Source organism: Bubalus bubalis, chromosome 4, assembly GCF_019923935.1.
Source record: "Bubalus bubalis isolate 160015118507 breed Murrah chromosome 4, NDDB_SH_1, whole genome shotgun sequence".
NCBI lineage: Eukaryota > Metazoa > Chordata > Mammalia > Artiodactyla > Bovidae > Bubalus > Bubalus bubalis.
The window spans coordinates 154,337,526-154,359,570 of NC_059160.1; the positions used below are offsets into that span (position 1 = coordinate 154,337,526).

The window sequence follows — 22,045 nt, forward strand, 5'->3', positions numbered from 1 at the left end:
AGAAGGATCTGTGCAGAGAGGGGTTTGTGAGGGCAGGTGTCCCACCATCACCAAGAATTCTAGGTTCTGGGCCTGTCTCCTTCCCTCACTGCCGACCTGCAAGGCTCTTGCCCTTTCTGAGCTCCATCTGTAGGGACAGGATGGTACTGCCTTGCTTGATCAGATGAGCCCTCCTGAGGGCTCTCCTTATTTCTGGGGATGGTCATCCTGTACCCGGGGATTCCCTTGGTGGGTGAACCAGAGGCTGGAGAACAAAAAGTGTAGTTTGGGGCAGATCCAGTTTGGAGCCCGCTGTGGATTGCTCAGGTTCTGTAGGTTGGGCGCAGGGAGATGGGAGCATGGGCTTTCCCCAATGCTGGATGGATGGTAACAAAGAAGATCCAGGCAGATAGACCTGGCCCCCTGAGAAGGAGATGGGAGAACAGCGTCACACGTGCAGCATCCCCTGTCAGCACAGGTGGGAGTGGAGCCTGGGTAAAAGGGGTTTTAGTGGGTGGTGAATCCTGTAATGCCCCGATTGCTGTTTCTGGCAGGGGCCTGGTGGGTAGAGGATGAGCTGGGTTGCCCCACCCCAGGTCAGGCGTGATGCAGCTCCTCCTGCTGGGGCTGACTTGTGGGTGTCAGTGTTCTCCAATAAAGCTAATGGGAGCCCCTGGCCGAGCCTGAGCACACTTTACTCTTTCCTTTCAGATCTAGCCATGAGCTACCCAGGCTACCCCCCGCCCGCAGGTGGCTACCCACCAGGTGCACCAGGTAAGAAGGTCTGGGGCCTGTGGGGGAGGGATTGCCCTCTCGTCAGAGGGTCTAGGCATGGAGAGTGGGGGAGTGATGGTGCTTTCCAGTCATTTCCTTGCTCCCTTCATACCTGCACAGTGCAGCCAGATGGGAAGGGGCTAGAGAAGAGCTTAGGTCCTGGGGCCAGGCGAGGCCAGGGTTTGAAGCCACTTCTAAAGAGCCAGGATGAGGCCAGGCCTCAGTCTCTCGCCATATTAGCTGATAGGAACAGACGAACATGTTCCCATTCTCTGAGACTCAGTTTTCTCCTTTGCAAATGAATTCAAGCATCTCCATCACGGGGCTGGCCCAGACAGGGCCGCGATAGCCGGGTAGAGGCTCTGGCACAGGGTCCTCTGGAGCGCTGCGCGGTGGCCGTTGCCCCGTCGCTCCTCCTGCCCTATGCGCGCGGTGCGTGGTTCCCAGCAGCAGGGCCCTGCGCGCAGGACGGGGAGGTGGTCGCTGAGGGTCCGATGCTGCTGCTGCAGCTGCTGCTGCGGGCCAGTAGCGCTTCCACCTCTGTCGGCCCCTGAGCAGGAAGAGTGGGAACTGGCAAGTGACTCTGGGCAGGCTCTGTCCTCGGTGTCCCGGAGCTGGAACGCCACGCTGGAGGCCCCCAGGGCCTTTCCGCTGCCGTGGGCAGGGCTGCTCCTGACGGGCCAGCCACGATGCCAGCTGCTGTGCTGCTTGTGAGGCCGCGGCGAGGGCTGTCGCGGGCACACTCGCCGGGCTCCCCGCGAAGCCCTGCCTGGCAGCAGCTCCTAATCCTCCTCACAGCAGTCCAGGCCATCGCCAGTTATCCCCACTGCACACGAGGAAGCTGAGCCAGGATGGCTGAGTGCTCGCTCAGGGCGCATGCCCCGGTCCTGCTGGTGTCAGAGCTGGGGCTTCTTACTGCTGTTCTCCGACTGTCCTCCTGACAGCCAAGCCCTGTCTGCCTCTGTCCTGTCATCCTGCTTCTCCCTGCCTCCTACAGACGTGTGGTGACAACATACAACCAGATCAGCAGGACAGCCCACCCCACCCGCTGTGCTTTTCCGTCACTCTGCACTCTGAGCGCTCCCTGAGCTCTGCACTCTGCTGGGCTCGGCACAGCCTCCCTGAGTGACCTGTCTGTACTCCTGGTCCATGGTGGTGAGCCCAGGAGAGCAGGTCTGCCCTTGGCCCTCCTGCCTTAATAGCCCACAGAGAGTCTTGGGAGTGTTTGCTGAGTGGTGCCTTCCTCCCTGAAAAGTGGGGAAGGTTCCTTATTCTCTTCTCTGGCAGCAGGATCAGGCTAGACTCTGTTGCCTGAGCGTTTTCACTGTGGCCTGTAGGACTGCCCAAGGCCCTGCTTGGCCTCCTCTCTGACCGCCTGGGAGCTTGATGTCTCCGCCTTGTCCTCTTGGTGGGTAATTGGGGGGCTGATGGACTGGGTGTTGCTTTCAGGTGGCGGTGCCTGGGGAGGTGCTGGCTACCCGCCACCCACCATGCCTCCCATCGGGCTGGATAATGTGGCCAACTATGCAGGGCAGTTCAACCAGGACTACCTCTCAGGAGTGGTGAGTCCAGCCCGCCCACTGGGCTGCCCTGGGGGCCACTCTCGTGGGGCCAGAAGGAGAAAGGCTGCTGGCTTCCATGGTGTCAGAGGGGTGTGTGTTTACCTGAGAGCACGGAGGGTGTCGAACGATATCTTAGGACAGAAGGGTTTCCATCAAGGCTCCCACCAGTTCACTGTCCCTCTGTGCGTCTCGTTTTTCTTGACAGTAAAGTGAGGGGTGGGGGAGTGTGTTGGGCTGCGAGGTCTTCCAGGTTCTTTTCAGCGCTGGGGGATTGGGTTGGGGTGAGGAATATGCATTGAGCACCTTCTGTATGCGCTCAGCATAGGGACGGGAGGAGGGTGAGGGGGTGTGTGTGTGTCACACACGTGTGACTGATGCAGGTGTGTGTTGTCTGTGTTTGTACATGTGGATGACTGTCCTGGTTGGGCCTGGGGGCAGGTAACACAGGCAAGCGTGCTACTTTTGATTTGCTTATAAAATGGTGTATTTTATAATCTAAAGATAAACGTATGCGCAGTGTAGACCGTTTAACCACTACATAGTCTCATTTGCACCAGGCCCATTGTAGGTGCTGGGGATAGAAAACCCCGGCCTAGGAGTGCTACCATCCACCGGGGGGAGACAGACAGTGGTGTGGTGTTACAGCGAGTGTGGGTGCTGTGGTGCACAGGCAGGTTAAGGGGTCAGAGGTGCAGGCGGAGGGCATGTGGGACAGGTGGGTGGGCTCGGTAGGCCTGCTGAGAGGCTGGTGGTGCTTGGAGTCAGCTTGAGCCGAGTGTGGCTCCGGGACGCCCGCTGCAGGGCTCAGGGTGGGGAAGGGCAGACAGACGGATGGAGTGTGGCCTTACCTCTCCAGGGCTGTTAGTCTAAGGCTCTGCTTTGTGGACTTTCAGGCAGCCAGCATGTCCGGGACGTTTGGAGGCGCCAACGTGCCAAACCTGTACCCGGGGGCCCCTGGGGGTGGTTACCCTCCAGTTCCCCCGGGGAGTTTCGGGCAGCCCCCTCCCGCCCAGCAGCCTGTTCCTTCGTATGGAATGTACCCGCCCCCTGGAGGAAACCCACCCTCTGGGATGCCTTCATATCCGCCATACCCAGGGGCGCCTGTGCCAGGCCAGCCCATGTTGCCCCCTGGACAGCAGCCCCCAGGGGCCTACCCGGGACAGCCGCCCATGACCTACCCTGGACAGTCACCAGTGCCACCTCCTGGGCAGCAGCCAGTGCCAAGCTATCCAGGGTACTCAGGTTCTGGGACTGTCACCCCTGCCGTGTCCCCAGCTCAGGTAAGTGCCAACCCTGTGCTGCTGCCTGTCCAGGCCTGGCCCTAAGGGCCTGAGACACGTGGCCTAGTGTCCCCTAGCAGGGATGCGGGAGGGCTCAGCCCTGTAGGTCTGACTGTGGTTTTCAGAGTGTCGCTTTCTCACGGACTCCCCACCCCTGCTTGCGCTCCTGAGGGCCCAGGGAGCCGCTCTGCTTGTCCCAGCTTGGTTAGAGGGTCCCTGTGCGAGGCAGGTCTGAACGCTCCAGGTACTCTTCATTCCTCTTGTGTTATTTACTGCCTGGGTGTTGTGAGAACTGTCTCAAAAGGCCTTTGCCTAGTGGCCCTTAGTCTTTAATCTCTGGATGTGCCCTCCCAGACTCAAAACCAGCCCCTTTGAGTGTGGAAAATTGTTGGCGGTTCTTTCAGGACTGCTCTTGGCTCATTTTGGAGAGCAGTTCATGTTTGCAGAGCCTAGAATTCATTGTCATGGTTACACAGCCAAACCAGCCAAGCACAGGGCTAGTGGAATGTGGTTGACTAATATTTTTAGTCAGAGGGTCCATTCCCCTCCTTCCCCAACACCCACACATCCCCCTACCCCTGCCCTGCTCTGCATCATCCCTCTCTGCCTTCCCCTCATCTTTCTCTCAGCTTATTTCCTCTGTTAAAGCCAGTTTGTCCTAGATCATCCATCAAGGGAGAGTTTAGGCAGGAAAAATCCAGTGTGCTTGGAGCATAGCCGTCATTTGAGGAAGAAGTCCAGCAGGCAAGAAGGTCATAGAGTCCAGAACACAGTGCCAGGAAACCAGAGTGAATCCAGGAGGTAGCCGGTCTGCATGTACCATCGTGAAGGCTGGACACTTGAAGGCATCCCGGAGGAACACCTGTTTCTGATGTGCACAGAGTGGGCTAAGCAGGCCTGTTAGGGGAGCCCTGATGTGCAGTGCTGAGGCCTTGAGGAGAGGCTGGAATCCTGTTCTGAGGCCTCCCCTTCATCTGGAGCCCTGGCCTGGAGGACCCGGGCATAGGGTAGATTTTCAGCATCAGGACTCAGCTCTAGGTAGGCTCCTCGCCATGGGAGCCCGGCAGATGCTTCAGTGCCAGGACACAAGGACAGGCGATGGTCACATTAGGCCGACTCAGTGTTGAGTCTCCTGTGCTGTCAACTGCAGGCTCCTTCAGGTACCCCAACTTTTAGAAGAAAGGTCATTTCCAGAGTCTGGGCAGGCAGTCTCACATCTAGGAAATGCAGCATCTTACTGTCTATCTGTTTGTCTGTCTGAGTAGTTTGGAAACCGAGGCACCATCACAGATGCATCTGGCTTTGACCCCCTGCGAGACGCTGAAGTCCTGCGGAAGGCCATGAAGGGCTTTGGTGAGAGACCCTGGGTGGCACGAGTCCCAGCTGCCTCCCCCTGACTCCCTCGGCAGTTACACAGTGGCTCTGTGGGCTGGGGTCGCTGGGTGGAGGCGGCCTGGCCCCGTGTTAGAGAAAGAGAGTGGATGTGGGGATGTATCACGGATGCTCAGGAGAATTGGAGGGCCCAGACCAAGAAAGTCTCTAGCCACAGAGCATCCCTGTGACCCCACGCCCACTCCCACCTCTCCTTCCACCAGGGACTGACGAACAGGCCATCATTGACTGCCTGGGTAGTCGCTCCAACAAACAACGGCAGCAGATCCTCCTGTCCTTCAAGACAGCATATGGGAAGGTGAGTGTTGGTTCCTGGGACCCACAGGGAAGGTCAGGGTTCCTTCCTGAATCTGGGCATATCCTCCTGATAGGAGCAGCCTACTCCTGCTTTTCCCCGCGACCTGGATCTCCTAGATGGACCGTAAGGCATGTTAGGGCGTTTCTTGGTGGCTCTCAACTGATGGCATCATCTAGAGGCAAAGGATGCTCTGAAGCAGAAATCCCAGAGTCCACAGGGTACTGAAGTTTGCTGAGAGGTGCCCAGGGATCTGGGTTCTATCCTGGCTCTGCTGTGACTCACCGAGACCATGGGCAGGTTATTTCTCTTTGAAGGAAGAGGCTTTAAGTACTGAACACATAGAAGTTTGAATTTGGGGGCTTTTGGATCTTATTAATAGGAAGATAACCACTGAGTACATATAGGCTAGTACGTGCAGGCTAGTGTTCTGGCCTAGTGTCTCTCCTACGTTAATGGGCTCTGAGTTCCCTGGGAATCTGGTTCAAATGCAGGTTACAATTCTGCAGGTCAGTCTGGGGCCTGAGGTTTGTCTTTTCTGTAAATGCTGCTGGATCTGGGATATTGTTCCCTATTGGTCACCTCCGTGGATTCTCAAAATAGGTTTTTTTGTTTGTCTAAATGTCCAATTAGGATTTGATCAAAGATCTGAAATCTGAACTGTCAGGAAATTTTGAGAAGACAATCTTGGCTCTGATGAAGACCCCTGTCCTCTTTGATGCTTATGAGATAAAGGAAGCTATCAAGGTGTGTATGTTCTGTGCGTGTGTGGACATGATGGACAAAGACCTAGACCACGTGTGTGTCTTAGCTCAATTATTAGCTACTGTTGTTAGCATAGCTCCTGGGGTCCAAGTGCTGTAGAAAAGGGAACTTCTGGTGGCTCCTCCAAGAGGCAAATGAGGCATCACTCATCATCAGGGAGCATCTGAGTCTCTGCCTTAAATGGTGGGAGCTGGGGTTCAGAGGAAATCAGTGGTAGTAGGAGTGGGAGGAGTGGATGATATCATCCTCATGCATCAGGACTCTGTTGTTAGCAGATAACAGGACACTCTTGAGGAGCTTAAGCAGAGCCAGGGGTTAGAATCAGGAGGATAGAGACAGCAGCCTGACTCGGAGAAGGACGGGACTGGGCAGCATTTCTCATGCCTGCTGCTTGAGTGTCTGCTTTGTTCTTCCATCTGCTTCTGTGCCTCTCCTTCTTTGGTACAGCATCCCTGTGGGCCCCTCCCCGAGTACCTGTCAGAGATCCAGCCACAGAAGAGGCCAGCTGTCCCTTGATCCAAATTCTGAACAGGAGGCAGGTTTTGATGGACTTTGTTTGGGTTCAGCCTCCCCCTAGTCCTGTGACTGCCAAGACCCTCAGCAGGGGTCCTGTGGATGGGCTGGGGCCACTCCCACAGATATGGGGGAGTCCTTGTGAGCTGAGCAGGTGCCCTGGAAGGAATCTAAGATTCCTCAGGGCCTAGTGGGCACAGTGACTCTTCCTGCCCCAAAGGGACATCCCCTGAAACTAGGTTCATCTCTCCGTGGGTGTCAAAAGACACAACTAAGCCAAAGAGCAGGAGAAAGTGACTCTGTGGACTGTAGCCTGCCGGGCTTGTCTGTCCATGGGATTCTCCAGGCAAGAATACTAGAGTGGATTGCCATTCCCTTCTCCAGGGGATCTTCCAAACCCAGAGATCGAACCCGAGTCTCCTACATTGCAGGCAGAGTCTTTACTCTCTGAGCCACCAGGGAAGCCCAAGAAGCAGAAGGATTTATTACTTGCAGCGAGTAAGAACATCAGGGGTCTTTCCCAAAGCACTGTCTCCTGGAACTGCAGAATTGGGGAAATTTTAAGCTAACACATGCATATTCATGAAGGGGCTTGAATGGTCCACAGAGTCCATACCTAAAAAGGTCAACATCATCATCCCTTAGGTTCCATTTGTTTTGGTGGTTGAGTGCCCAAGGGGGTTTAAATTCTGCAGAACAGCTCAAGAAAGTGCTTCGGGCTTGTCTTTACCGTTGACGCAGAACCCAGGGTCTTTACATATGTTTTGTTATCTTGCCTATTGCTCTATTGTTCCCTTAAGGACAAGTACTGTGGCCAGGCTTAGGTCACAAAATGGTTTAGGCCAGAAATGGTTTCTCTTATGTCAAGAAAGTCCTTCCTGATTCTCTTGCTTCCAGGACACCCTACCATATCTGCCCCCAGTATCACTCCCATTTTATGGTCAAGGAACCAGAGGCACAGAGAGGTGAAGTAACATGCCGAAGGTCACACAGCTAGTGATCATCAGAACCAAGAGGCAACCCGATGCAGAACCCAGGCTACTGACCCTGTCCCCTGCCTCCTCACTGTCCCTTCCTCAGCTGTCTCTTCCATCCTCAATGTTGTTCCCTTTCCTTAGGTGTCTCCAGATGCTCCCCTCTGCACTGTGGGAGTCAGGTTTTCCCCACATGTTCATGCTCTTGCTTTCAAACCGTTTTCTCAGTTTGTCACCTTATTCATGGACTGAACTTGGAATAAAACAGATCTAGGTCTGCCTCTCAGCCCCACCATTTACAGTGTGGCCTTGGACAAGTCACCACACTTCTCTGATGTCTTGGTGTCCTGGAAGATGGAATGGGGATAATCCTTCAAATGGACCTCTACCTGTCACCATGTTGCTATCTTTCCTGGGACTTTCCTGGGACTGTGTGGGAGTTTGGCTGCTTCAGGCCAGGGTAGCAGCAGCAGCGTGACGGGTGGGTCTGTGTCTGCGGCCTCTCCCACTGGGGTTTGTGTCCTGCGGGATCATGGCACCTGCTGTCCCCTGCGTGCCAGCAAGGAGGCTGTCACAAGCTCCTGCTCTGGCGTGCGCTCTGGCTCCGCAGGGGGCAGGCACTGATGAAGCCTGCCTGATTGAGATCCTGGCCTCCCGCAGCAACGAGCACATCAGGGAGCTGAACAGACTCTACAAGACAGGTGAGGCTGGCCCCAGGGCCTCACCCGCCTGGGCCACACCCTCTCCCTCCCGGGGCCTGAACTCTTCCTTCCTGACCTTGTCTCCTCATCTCCTGCCATCCCCAGTACACTGGGCTTCCATCCCAGGCCCAGCCCTGCTTGCTGTTTACACAGAAGCAGGTGACTGGGGTTGAGGGAGGGCTGAGGGAGAACCTGGGCGTGACTAGGGCCAGGTCAGCCTGGGGGTCGTAGCCCTCCCGGTCACCAGCTGTATGTTCCTGGGGGCCGGGTGGGCCGCCTGTCTCCTTGTGGCTCACTGTTGGCTGTGTGCGGTGCGCAGCTTGGTCCACGGAGCTACAGGGCGGCCCTTCCCTGCATCTCACTTTCAGAGTTCAAAAAGACCCTGGAGGAGGCCATTCGGAGCGACACGTCAGGGCACTTCCAGCGGCTCCTCATCTCTCTCTCTCAGGTACTTTCCCAGGGCAGAGCTTGGGCCCACGGTAGGGAGAGGTGGACGTCTGAGTCACGGGGAAGAGGAGCAGGGAGGGAGGGAGGGATGTGACTCCAAGGAGTGGCCTTGCCTCACAGCCTGCTTCCTTTCAGGGAAACCGGGATGAAAGCACAAACGTGGACATGACCCTTGTCCAGAGAGATGTGCAGGTGAGTGTGATGGCCGCTTCCCTGGCTTCCTGAGCAGGGGCGTTTCCCACTTCCGTGTGTTATGAGGGGTGGAAACAGCAAAGATTAGGAGTGGATTCCAGACTTTCTGAGTTTCACAGGCCCTGCTGCTTATTAACTGTGTGACCTTGAGCGGGTCACCCCACCTTCATAGGCTTCAGTCTCCTGCCCTGTAGGAGGGACCATGTAGGATAATATTAACAGTTGGTAGATCAGTGATGGATGTGGGATTTCATGTGACTCGGTACTTGTGTTTGATTGACTAGACCATTATTCTGTTAAGCTTTTGATTTGAACCTAGAAACCAGCTGCCATGTTAGTTGTGTAGCCTGAGAATTCTGCCCTTGTCCCCAGCCTGGTGTGAACTGCAGACCAAAGGGGGAACTGTCTCTGGCCGTTTCCTCTCTTTGTCCAGGCATCCAAGCGCCTCTCAAGAGGAGTTTGGGTTTCCCACCGATGATGTCAGACCACCGTAGCAGTTCTGGTTGGAGAGGGCCCTGGCTTCCTGGTGGGCTGGCGGGCACCGAGGTGTCCAGGTGAGGACACTGAGGCCCAGGAAGGCAGAGCTGTGTCCCAAGAGACCTGGAGGCAGAGCCTGGACAGAGGCCCAGACGCCTCGCTCACTCCCTGTGCCCAGACAGCGCCTGCCCCTGCCCTGGTCCCGGACCCCTCCTTAACATCTCCCTGGCTTGGGACCCCCATTTCCATAACTGAACTCAGGGCTGGACATCCTCAAAGCCCCAGGCTCTGGCCTTGGCCCTGTGGGGATTTTCCATCGCTGTTTCCTGTCCAGGCCGTTTCTTAGCTCAGGCAGAGGTTGCCTTGGTTGAAGGGTTTCGTGCCAACTACTCTGCCTTCTTACTTCTGGACCTGCTTGTCTTCACCTTGATTTGTGGGGTCTCTGAGCCCCTGATGGGCACCTTCTGCCCTCAAATATTGGTGCCTTTAAGTCCACGAGCTGCTGCTACCTGAGGCTCGGAAGGCACTTTGGAGCCATCTGGTTCAAAGGTTACCAATTGGCATGTATACTGAGCTTAGACCTTAAGAGGAAACTGCACATTCTTCCCATTTACAAACATAAAATGGTGTGTGCAGTGAAGTGGTAGGCACCCTATCACATGAAGTCCACATCCATAGCTGCGATCTGTCAATTGTAATAGTTATTGCCTTATGTGTTTCCGCTTCTAGATAGGGAAACTGCCTTTAAGATGAGAAATTTCATATGGACATCTGGATTTCTGGCTCCCCTGGTAGCTCAGTTGGTAGAGTTTCTGCCTGCAGTACAGGAGACCCAGGCTCAGTTGGTCGAGAATCTGCCTGTGGTGCAGGAAACCCAGGTTTGATCCCTGGGTCGGGGAGATGCCTTGGAGAAGGAAATGGCAATCCATTCTAGTATTCTCGCCTGGAAAATTCTAGGGACAGAGGAACCTGGCGGGCCATGGGGTTGTAAGAGTTGGACACGACTTAGCAACTAAACCACTGCATGAAAAGTGGATCTGGGGGCTGTGAGCCTTGTTTCTCTGTCCTGTTCTCAGCTGAGAAGCACCTCTGTGTAGTCCCCATGGTCCCCACCACTCTCTGGCCTTAAACTGCCCTGATTCCTGCATTTAAGTTACCCAGTGGCCCCTTCGGGCTTTCAGGTTGGTGTCCCTGAATCTAATTCACACTTCCCACGTTAGAGCTGAGAGCACTGAGAGGGTCAGTGACCTGCCTGGAGTCCTGTGGCAAGAGGGTAGTAGAGCTAGAACTGAAGCCTGTGTTTTCCTTTGTGCTGCTGCCCCCTTGGTTCCTTGCCTGTCCTGGACCCAGCGGCCTAGGCTCTCCTGGCCCAGGGGATGTGTGGATGGCATCTATCTCAGCACAGTGAATGGAACTCAGTTGGGGCCCTGCCCCCCTTTCCCTCCCCTCTGGGCTTCAGGGCCCAGAGATTCTGCCCAGCTGTCCTAGGTGACCTGGGCCTGGAGTCGGGGGTGAGGCCTGCATGCCTATCTGTCCATCTTCTGTCCAGGAGCTCTATGCAGCCGGGGAGAACCGCCTGGGAACAGATGAGTCCAAGTTCAATGCAATTCTGTGCTCCCGGAGCCGGGCCCACCTGGTGGCAGGTAAGGCTGTCCTGGCTTCCCTGTAGCCAGGAAACGGATTGCAGAAACACTTGGCAGTTCCTCACTGCAGAGGCCTTTCACTTCCTTGAAAGAGCCCCCAGTGGCGATTTACAGGATTTTATCAGCATGTTTCCAGCGTGTGCTGGCATCTGGTTCTGAGGAAAGCGAGGGAAGAGGTGAGAGAAAGGGGGTCCTCCTGATGGCTGGTATCTTTACCTGCTAGAATTTTTTCAGAGTTTTTTTGTTTGGGAGCAGTTTTTAATTTCTTTTTTTTTTAATTGAAATACAGTTGATTTATAATGTTGTGCCAATCTCTGTTGTACAGCAAAGTGAGTCAGTTTTACACATTTATACATTCTTTTTAAAATGTTCTTTTCCATGGTTTATCCCAGGAGATTGGATATAGTCCCCTGTACTCTACAGGTGGAAGCCCCGCTGACAGTTGCATGGGCTTAGGTGTCTATCTTGAATAAAACGGGGAGCCAGTGGAGGGCTCTGTGTGAGGGAGGGGTGTGATTTGACTTAGGTTTCGCAAGTGTACTGGCAGTTGTACTGAGAAGAGTGACGGGGTCTATGTGAAGAAGGAAACCAGTTAGGAGATGGCTGCGTCAGTCCAGGGGAGCAGTGATGGTGGTGTGGACAGCTGGTAGGAGCAGGTGGTGAGAAGGGGTCAGATTCTGGCTCTGTCTGCGGATGAATTGGATGTGGAGTGTGAGAGAGAGAAAGGACCCCGGGATTTGTCCCCGCTGCGCCAGTGGGAGAGGGCGGGGCCCTTGACTGAGAGTGGAGGGCTTTAAGGAGGGAGGGGAGTCAGGAGCCACAGATGCCGTGGAGGCCACTAGGTTTGTGAGCCCGGAGGTCTGAAGAGGTCTGGCTAGAGGTGGAAGTTTGGGAGCTGAGTGGGTCGAAGGAGTTTGAGGCCCTGGGACTGCCTTGGGAGGGAGCACAGCGGTCTGAGGACAGGGCTCTGGCCATGGCAGGAGACTTAGGAGGGACACCCAGAGAAAGGGGTGTCCTAGAGGCCAGCAGGGTCAGCGTATAAGAGGGAAGGTGAGGATGGAGAACGATGATCACACCTAGCCGCGGGGTGGGGTCTCCAGCACCCACTGTGTGCATGCACTGAGCCTTTAATAAAGGCCAGTAGATGCCATTCTCCCACTTCACAGATGAGGAAGGGGGTGAAGGGCCGCCGGGGAAGTCAGGTACCCAGCTGGTAATGAGGCAGAGCTGGCGTTTGCCTCAGCTGCCTGCCCCCATAGCACACACGTGAGCCTCTGCACTACACTGTGATGGAGCGTGCGCACACATTCATCTTGGTCCTTAGTTATTTTTATAAGTATGAAATGTGTTTGTAGCACATCAGAACTGCACGAATGATACTAGTCAGGAGAAAAGAGCTGAGCTGAGTTGGGCACAGAGGTAGGAGGAATCATGATTCTGATATGCACACGACAGCAGTTTGGAGAAGACAGAAACTGAGACCTTGGCCAGGGAAGAGGAGGTTATATCCTGGGGGCAGAGCTCAAGTTAGGACCCGGGTCTCATGGCTCCACCTGCCTCTCTTGGAACCCACAGCCCACCTCCCATGGGTGCTCAGCCCAACCCAGGGTAAGCTGGGGTGCTGGAGTGGTGTTAGCTTACAGTCAGATTGAGAAAGACCGACGCACAGAATGGAGAAGGGCTGGGACTGGAAGTGGTGGGTCTGAGAAGAGCGTATTGGCGTTAGGGCTCCTGGACAGGGGATGGAGGTACAGTGGGCAAGCGGAGGCGCTGGTAGGGGGCTGGGTGAGCAGGCCGGGGGCGGGGGAGTGCACGTGCCCGGGGGTGAAGAGCCGGCAGACTTGAGAGCTGGGCCAGGGTGGCCACTGGGACCGCCTGGGGTGCCAGGAGCAGAGTGGGAGGGGCTCTGGGAGGAGGCAGAGCTCTCACCACGCGTCCTGTCCGAGTCAGCTCGGGCTGCCATAATAAAATATCACGGGCCGGGTGGCTTAAACAGCAGAAATCTATTTTTTCCCAGTTCTGGAGGCCAGAAGTCCAAGATCAAGGTGCCGGCAGTGATGGTTTCTCCTGAGGCCTCTCTGCTTGGCTCGTGCGTGGCCCCTCCTTGCTGTGTCTGTGCATGCTCTTAGCTCTGTGTTTGCGGCCCTGGTGTTTGCTTGTGTGTTCAGATCTCCTTTTCTGATAAAGACACCAGTCAGATTGGATTTGGGCCCATGCTGAGGGCCTCATTTTAACTTAATTACCTCTTTAAAGACTATCTCCAAGTACAGTTAAATTCTGAAGTCCTGGGAGTTGGGACACTTCAACACAGGAATTTGGGGCGAGCGTCAGGGACAGAATTCAGTTTATAACGTGTCCCTCTGTCTTCCCACTAGTTTTTAACGAGTATCAGAGGATGACAGGACGTGACATTGAGAAGAGCATCTGCCGGGAGATGTCCGGGGACCTGGAGCAGGGCATGCTGGCTGTGGGTAGGTGTCTCAGCCCGCCTGCTGGGGCCTGGGGTGTGTTCTGAGTTTTCTGGGTGCTCACCCACCCTCTGGTTGAGGACGAGCATAGTGAGAGGGTCCAAGATTGTTAAATCCAGCTGCCTACGTAGTGGGAAATCAGGCTGCTTCCTGGATCACTGTGTAGCTGTGCCCCCAGCGGTCTTGTTTATATTTCAAGCCCAGCCCCGGGGAGGGAGCTGCAGTGTGAGCACCAGTGGGAGCATGACCAGCCGCTCTCCGGGAGGAAGATGACTCACATCCTGCCAAATCTTCTCTAAAAATACATCCCTGCAGGCAGTTGTCAGATGTTTGTGATGGAAACACGTGGAAAGATTTTTTTTACTTGCAACAGCAAAACAGGCCCTGGCTGAGGAAAGCTGGCGTAGCTCCCAGGACGCTGTGCGCTTCCCACAGTGCCTGGGTTCTGTCCTCCAGAGCAGGGCCTGGCATACTCCAGGCCAGTCCTCCCCCAGCCCTCCACCTGAGGGTTTGGCCCCTCTTTATGCCCACTTGGGACTATCACAGGTTGTCCATCTTCTGCTTTGCTTTTCTTGGAGCTTTATCAATGGGACAGGTTCCCCTGTGTCCCCTAGGTAGGTATCATGGCCTGAGAACCCTAGTTAGATATTCATTCTGCTCAGACATCCTTCCCCCCGAGTGTCATGCCATCCCAACAGGTCCCCTCCTGCCTGAGCAGCTGTATGATTCCTAACCACCATCCACATTCCTTCCCTACACAGCTTCCTCCATCACACTGGTTATCAAGAAAGGGGTTGTGTTGGTGTCCAGGCTCTGCCTGTTTCTATTCCAGAGGGCTGGAGCCAGGATCGTGGGATAATTGAGCCTGAAGGAGATGAGGGGGGAGGAAGATGGATGCAGTGGTGTGTTTGATGGACAGTCGGCCTTCTGAGAGGAGGCTGTGTACTCCATGCCCCGCTAGACTGAGTTTTCTGCAGGTCAACTTACGCTTTCTCTCTTCCAGTGAAATGTCTTAAGAATACCCCAGCCTTCTTTGCTGAAAGGCTCAACAAGGCCATGAGGGTAGGTAATCCCCAGGTGCAGGGTCTGGGTGAGGGGGGTATCTCAGCGCATCCTGTGATTGGGACCTTGCTCAGGGGAGGAAGCTTGAGGAGAGCCAGCCTTCCTCCAGAAGGGGCGGGGAGGGGCCTAGGGCCCAGAAAGGTAGGGACTGGATGGTGAGGAGGTCCATAGCTCACGCTCTTGGGCCACTGTCTTTAGGGAGCCGGAACCAAAGACCGGACCCTGATCCGCATCATGGTGTCTCGCAGCGAGATCGACCTCCTGGACATCAGAGCGGAGTATAAGCGGCTGTATGGCAAGTCGCTGTACCACGATATCACGGTACGGGCCTCTGGGGACCGTCTGGGCTGTCTGCCTGACCGCTCCCACTATCCCCTTTGCTCCTCCTCCTCACAGCTCCTATGGGCTTGGCCTCAGCCAAGCGTGGGCTTCTCGTCTGTGGTCCTCTACTTGCCCTCGTCAGCTTTCACTTGTTCGCCTGCATGCACAGCAGCAGCTTGTCAGCTCCTAATGGCAGTGGGGGTCTTGACCTTGTTCTCACCCCACCCTCCATCCCAGCATCCAGCACAACTGCTGTTCAAGAAATGGTTGGCAGAGGAGGGTCCACAATCAGCACGAGAGACTCACAGTACCATGCCCCACACACATGTACACCTAGGGCCTGGCCTTCAGAGTCCAGCCACCCTGTGGATCTGACATCCATCAGTGAGAACTCAGGTCCCAAGCCCTCCAGAGGGTGCATGGCTCTGGCTCCCTGACGAGTCACCTCTTTCAGCTTTATGGTGGAGGCAGCACAGGAAGGCAGTTCAGAGCAAGGGCTCGGGGGTCACACCACTTGGGGTCCAGTTCTTGCTTTTCTATTAATATTTGCTCACTGTGTGATCTCACACAGCTTGCGTAAACCTCCCTGAACCCTAGTTCCATCATCCTTAAGATGATCCCACCCCCAGAAGTGTTGGATCTTGAAGGGAGCGGTCCATGTGAAGCATATTGTATGACATGTACGTGTCTAATAGATACTAGTGCCTCTTTATCACTGTGTGCCAGAGACAGTCTGACAGAATTGATTCCTGTTGCAGGAGGAGTGGGAAGGAGGGGGCTTGATAGTTAAATTCTGAACTCACATGAATCCTAAAATTGAAACTGCCACACCCAGGTCCTGATTTCAGACTCACTGGTGTTTGATGTTGGGCATCTTTTTGAGAGAAGCTTCTCTCTCTCTCTTCTTGGCTATAGAAACAGTGCTGCTGATAGCAGTCTTGTGTGTGCCAGTAGGCTGTGGGCATCTGGAATAAGGCATAGGCCTTGCCCTCAAGGAAGAAAATGATCAGAAATTAGCTCACTGTGGCCTTACTTCTAAGTGCAGTGGACAGTTGGAGGAGAGCTCAATGTGAACCGGGAGCCGAAATGGTAACTGTCTCCGCCACTGGACAGTCGTATCAGTAGATGGCATTTCCGGTACAGGACACAGTGGTGCCTTATGGTATAATCCCTGTTGAGTGCAACAGAAATGCACTGGGCAGAGGCCGCCATCAGTTAGACCTGGGTAGGGGGTGTTTCTGGCTGTTTAAACATTTTTTGTGTTTGTTTTTCAAATTCTGACTTTGATCACTGGGGTGAGTACAGCTTTCAGTTTTTTCGCTGGAGGAGACTAGGGAGGCTGAGCTACACTGTCCATGGTCCAGGCACCGTGAGACCAGCAAGTGAGCTGCTCACCTGCTCAGCAGAATGGGAAATTTCGTAAGACAGGGCCACCTCTCTGTAAGGGCACTTTGGGCAGAAGAAAATCAAGAGCCAGGAAGCCAGAACTGATCAAGCCTTTCTTAATTTGATGTCTTACTCCTTTCTGTGACCAGGGAGACACTTCAGGGGATTACCGGAAGATTCTGCTGAAGATCTGTGGTGGCAATGACTGAGCAGTGGCTGGTGGGTCACTTCTGTCCACCTGCTGGCAACAGCAATGCCAGGAAAAGGCCAAAAGAATGTTTGTCTGTTTCTAACAAATCTACAGAGTAGCCCCCAGGTGTCACAGTTCAGACCAACTGTAGAGCCTTGGCCCCATCTCCTCCCCCGCCCTTGATCCGTGCATTGTGCTTGTGCCCGAGAACCTAGTCAGTCTCGAACTCTCTCAGGACGCCTCCTCCCCATCCTGACCCCTCACAGCCTCTTGCAGCTAAAGTAGATGTTTTGTTTCCTGACTCATGCAATCATTCCCCTTTGCTTATGGCTGAAACTCTTGGCTTCCTTCTAGTCATGTGATTTTGTATGTTTAGAGGTTTTTTTTTTTTTTTTTAATATATAGTTGCAGACAGTTGCATACACATCTTTGCTGCATACAAAGTTTGGATAAAAGAGGTGGGGGGTTGGAGTGCCATGTCTTCACTGAGGAGTAAAAGGGAAAACCTTTCAGGGTAGACTCTGCATCTGGTTAAAATGTGTCATGAGCTTTGTTATTGCCAAACTCACTCCTTTTTAGAAAAGAAAAGGCCAGAAAGTCATCTGTTCTTTCTTCTACACAAACCACAAGAACAAAGCCAGCTCCCTGCCAGTGACAGGGCTTCTTGTAATTGAGAATGTGCCTTAAACCTGAATGTTGATGGCCAAATGCTGTTTCCAAATTAAAGTCAGCCAGCTCTGGAACGTTCTGGAAGTGTTTTCCTGGTGCCAGTTTGCTTTCTCATGCTTCATGATTCTGCCCTGTAGCTTAAGGGTTCCATCCTTATTAGCTCGTAAAAAGTTATATGGCTTTAAATAGAAACTTGTGCTTAGGAAACCCTGAATATAAGTAATTTGCAGGGACTGGGCCTTAAGGACATGAGAAATGGGGGTTCCTGAAATCTTTGTTCAGGGCCTGGATGCTGAAAAGGCACACAGGGTTGTGGGTAAGATGTGGGTACAGTGAAGTCCACTAGGGCAAGGAGGAGGAGTGTGGTCCTTTCCCCAGGTCTGGAAGGAAGGCCACAGGCAGAAGGAAGTGTGCATGACTCCTGGGGGTAGCTTTACAGCAGAAAGTCGGAGAGGCATGAGATCAGCTCCTCCCCGCAGGGACGCTTTGGTCTGAAAGGGAGCTCCAGGCTGTGGTCTCACGGTGGTCCCTTTGCCCCTTTGTTGGTCGTATCAGGAGAAGTCGAGTCCAGAAGGGGCAGACTTTCTAGAAATCGTTGTGTCTCATCCAGAAGCCCAGAGCTTGTCTTCTCGTCAGTGGTCTCCACTCCCTTCTGGGTTTCTTATGTTGAAAGTTTAGAAAGGAGAGAAGCCAGAGGCTAGGGTGGGAGCCCAAGTCTGCTGAGCCCTAGCAAGGGCCCCATGGAGTGCCTTGTCCACAAAGTAGACATCTGCTTTGGGACACCAGTTTGTCTCCTCCCTGCCTTCTGGACACAGAAGAGGAGATGGCCTAAGGGGCATGAGCTGGACAGAGCCTGGTCTACCCTACCAGAGAAGGCTGCTGTGGGCTCTGGAATGGAAGGCAGGCAGGCCCTGCTTGTCAGTTCAGCTCTGCCTCAGTTCCTGTGCCTGGAGCCCCTTGACCAAGACCCAGCATGCTTGGCCATCCTTGTGCTTTGGCAGGGAGTTATATTCCTAGCATGGAAATCAAGCAAAATCGTTCCCCCAGGCAGATACTAGCTTAAAACGTTTGCTTCATCAACCCTGAAAGCTCTCTGCTTGTGTTCTTCTAAAAACAAGGACATCGTTTCTCATTCCTCCACCTGGCCCTATACAGGGTTCACTCTCAGCAGAGGATCCAATCAGTCAAGCCCCCAACTCTACAAGGGGCTCTTATCCCCTCCCACTCCTTGGAAAACTCACTTTGGCCTAATACTGGTGTCCACTCTGAACCCAGTGCAGCCCTGAAGCAGAAATAACACTGGTCCAGGAGTCAGGCACCCTATTATGGCCTCAGCTCAGCTACTGATTGGCTGTGTAACCCTGGGTAAGTTACTTCTCCTCTTTGGGCCTAAAATGAAGGGGAGACTAGATCAGAGCTTCTTAAACTTCATTGTAGTCAGCAAAAATGGTAGAGTAGGGAACTTGAAAGCCTGTTCCTCCAAAAAAGTGACAAGATGGTAAAAACTGTCAGAATCAACTTTATGAGAAATCTGACAATGAACTGAAAGTTTGCAGCAACCAAAAAAAAAAAAAAAGCTTTAAAAAAAAACAAAAACTGAGTCTTGGTAAGAGGGTCTTGGGGCATTCTCACTTACCCAGCCTTATCCTCCTCACCCCAGCTTGGCAGCCTCAAGAGCGGCATCCACAGTCCTTTATAGGTTCTTAGCAATGGATGGAGCAGAATGGACCTTGTTCTCAAGAATTATGGTTGGTTGTTTTGATCTGTCTGGTTGCTTCCAGGAAGGCTGACTCAAATGACTTTCTTTTATTTTACCTAATTTGGAACTCTCGCAAGGTGCAGGTGGCAACCCTCAGGGATATTTGAAGGCAGTTTCATTAGCACTAATGCCTGGAGAGAGGGATAACAGTTGGGGCAAACAGGTGACAAATTGAAAAGTTTGGGGAGCAAAGGCTGACAGTGTGATGCTTTGCAGAGTCATGGTTTTGGAGTGCTCCCACTAATTCCTGGGAATCTGGAAGGCCAAACGCATATTCAGGGCTGGGCATATGCTCAGAAGACTTGCCTCTGGCAGACCTTCAGGCTCTGCATTTGCAGGAAGTGAATGCTACTGCAGAGTCACACACTGGCTGGCTGAGTATCAAAAGATTGCCTCCAGTACACACAGAGCACATTTGTAAAGACTGGGAGATTGGGGTTTTGTTGTTCCAGGAGTTAAAGGAGATGACATTGAATCACTAGAGGCCATTAAGTTAGTTGAACAGATACTTCAGTGGCCACACTTGACAGAGAATACAAACTTTTAAAAAATTAGTTCAGAAAGCCACTAGACAAACTACAAGAAATTCAGCAAGCAGCAACAACAAACTCGGGAAGGGGAAGAATATGATTTCCAGAGTTTTCACGTAATGTTCAAAAAATGCCCAATTTTCAACCAAAATTACAGGGCATGCAAGGAAACAAAGTATGACCTATATATAGAAAGACAAGATCACTTAGGTTCAAGAAGATATTTGAGAAAGCAGAAGAAAGAGTTGGCAAACTTCAAGATAGGTCAATTGAGATGTCCCAATCTGAGGAGAGAAGAAAATGGAGCCTAAGACCTGTGGGACATCATCAAGTATATCAACATACACATAATGGGAGTCATAGGAGAGAAAGCAGAAATATTTGAAGAAACAGTGGCTGGAATCTTACAAATTTGATGAAAGACATTAATCCACACATCCTAGGAACTCAAGGGGTATTTTTATGAAGATCTCCTTTGAGACACATTATAACCAGAGTGTTGACAGACAAGGAATTGTGAAGTCAGCAATAGAGAACTGACTTGTCACATAGAAGGGATCTTCAAAAATATTAACACCTGATTTCTTGTCAGAAACCATGGAGGCTAGAGGGTTATGGGATGACATATTCAGTGCACTGGGAAAAAATGTCAACAGGAATCCTGCTGCTGCTGCTAAGTCGCATCATTTGTGTCTGACTCTGTGCAACCCCATAGACGGCAGCCCACCAGGCTCCCCTGTCCCTGGGATTCTCCAGGCAAGAACACTGGAGTGGGTTGCCATTTCCTTCTCCAATGCATGAAAGTGAAAAGTGAAAGTGAAGTCGCTCAGTCGTGTCCGACTCCTAGTGACCCCATGGACTGCAGTGCACCAGGCTCCTCCGTCCATGGGATTTTCTAGGCAAGAGTACTGGAGTGGGGTGCCATTGCCTTCTCCCCAACAGGAATCCTATATCTAGCAAAATCGTCTTCAAAATTGAAGGAAAAGTTAACATTCCTGGGTGAACAAAAATTGAGACAAGTTTTTTGCTAGTAGACTTTATGAGAAATGCCAAAGAAAGTCCTTCAAACTGAAATGAAAGGATACTGTAATTAAAATCCACATGAAGAAATAAAACATTGTTAAGGTATTAACGTGGCTAAGTCACTTCAGTTGTGTCCAACTCTTGCCATCCTATGGATGCCAGGCTCCTCTATCCATGGGATTTTCCAGGCAATAATACTGGAGTGGGTTGCCATTTCCTACTCCAGAGGATCTTCCTGACCCTGGGATGGAACCCGCATCTCTTCTACCTCCTGCACTGGCAGGCAGGTTCTTTATCACTGTGCTACCCGGGATGCCCGGAAGTACTTTAAGTATAAAGGGAGTAAATGCTCCAATTAAGAGGCAGATGTTGGCAGACCGAGGGCACACCCTAATAAAATTAACCCATCAAGACATAACTGTAAATACATACGCATCTAACAGTAGAGCCCAAAAAGTCAAACATGACGATGGAAGGGAGGAGTAGTTAAGCAGTAGTGGTTGGAACTTCAACACCTCACTTACCTTATTGGATAGAAGAGACAAAAGGAGTAAGATACTTAGGAATAAATTTAACCAAGGTGGTGTAAGACACACACACACACACACACACAATTCCTGTGCTCATGGATTAGAAGACAGTACTGTGGAGATAGCAATACTCTAAAAATTGATCTATAAGTTCAATATGTATCAAAACTTCAACTGCGTTTTGTCCATGTGGACTGGCTGATCCTAAAATCCATAAGGAATTGCATGGAATTCCTTAAAAAGCAAAAAGAGTCTTGAACAAAGAGAACTCATAGTTCTTAATGTCAAAACTCGCCACAGAGCTGTAGTAATTGAGTGTGATGCTGGCATGAAGAAGGTGTATGGAAACATGGGCTAGAATCGAGCTGTAGCCCTAACACTAGGGACTTTTGACAAGGGTGCCAGGGCCATTCAGTGGGGAAAGGATATTTTCTTCAACAACTGTCCACAAACCAACTAGCGAAGTTGAATCTTCACCTCACACCACATATAAACATTGACCTGAAATGGCTTTAAACAAAACAATGTAAGAACTAAAGCTATAAAAATCTTAGAAGACAGGAATAAATAATTCATAACTTTGGATATGTCAATGGATTCTTAAGATTGATACCAAAAGAACAAGCAAAAAAGAGATAAATTGAATTTCATCAAAATAAATTTGTATATCAAAGGACACTATCAAAATAAGACAACCCACAGAATGGGAGAAAACACTTGTAAATCATATTTCTGATAAAAGGTTAGTATCCACCTTAACATAAAGAACTCTTAGAACCCAACAGCAGAAAGACAACCTAGTTTTTTAAATGGGCAAAGGATTTGAATAGACTTTCTCCAAAAAAGATAACAGAAGTGACTCACAAACATGGAAAGATGCTTAGCGTCACTGCTGCTGCTGCTGTCGCTTCAGCCGTGTCCCACTCTGCGACCCCACTGCCCGCAGCCCACCAGGCTCCCCCGTCCCTGGGGTTCTCCAGGCAAGAACACTGGAGTGGGTTGCCATCGCCTTCTCCAATGCATGAAAGTGAAAAGTGAAAGTGAAGTCGCTCAGTCGTGTCCGACTCTTGGCAACCCCATGGACAGCAGCCCACTAGGCTCCTCCGTCCGTGG

The 22,045-nt window shown here is 52.3% G+C and overlaps 1 protein-coding gene across 3 annotated transcripts in view; it reads left to right on the forward strand.

The window, feature by feature from the left end:
* The window catches only part of ANXA11 (annexin A11), a 42,101-nt gene extending 24,937 nt beyond the window's left edge, over positions 1-17,164 (forward strand). Inside the window, exons 2-15 of one of the 3 annotated variants that reach the window (XM_006064782.4) lie at positions 691-753; positions 2,203-2,315; positions 3,209-3,595; positions 4,861-4,948; positions 5,191-5,285; positions 5,916-6,029; positions 8,145-8,235; positions 8,604-8,683; positions 8,818-8,874; positions 10,901-10,994; positions 13,370-13,465; positions 14,466-14,524; positions 14,723-14,845; positions 16,381-17,164. In XM_006064782.4, coding sequence (XP_006064844.1) covers positions 699-753; positions 2,203-2,315; positions 3,209-3,595; positions 4,861-4,948; positions 5,191-5,285; positions 5,916-6,029; positions 8,145-8,235; positions 8,604-8,683; positions 8,818-8,874; positions 10,901-10,994; positions 13,370-13,465; positions 14,466-14,524; positions 14,723-14,845; positions 16,381-16,440 — 1,512 coding nt within the window. In that variant the 5' untranslated portion in view covers positions 691-698 and the 3' untranslated portion in view covers positions 16,441-17,164. Of the gene's footprint in view, positions 1-690; positions 754-1,750; positions 2,162-2,202; positions 2,316-3,208; positions 3,596-3,631; positions 4,756-4,860; positions 4,949-5,190; positions 5,286-5,915; positions 6,030-8,144; positions 8,236-8,603; positions 8,684-8,817; positions 8,875-10,900; positions 10,995-13,369; positions 13,466-14,465; positions 14,525-14,722; positions 14,846-16,380 lie in introns of those variants that run through there. The other 2 variants (XM_025284824.3, XM_025284825.3) reach the window with 2 other exon arrangements.
* Positions 17,165-22,045: the final 4,881 nt, after the last annotated feature.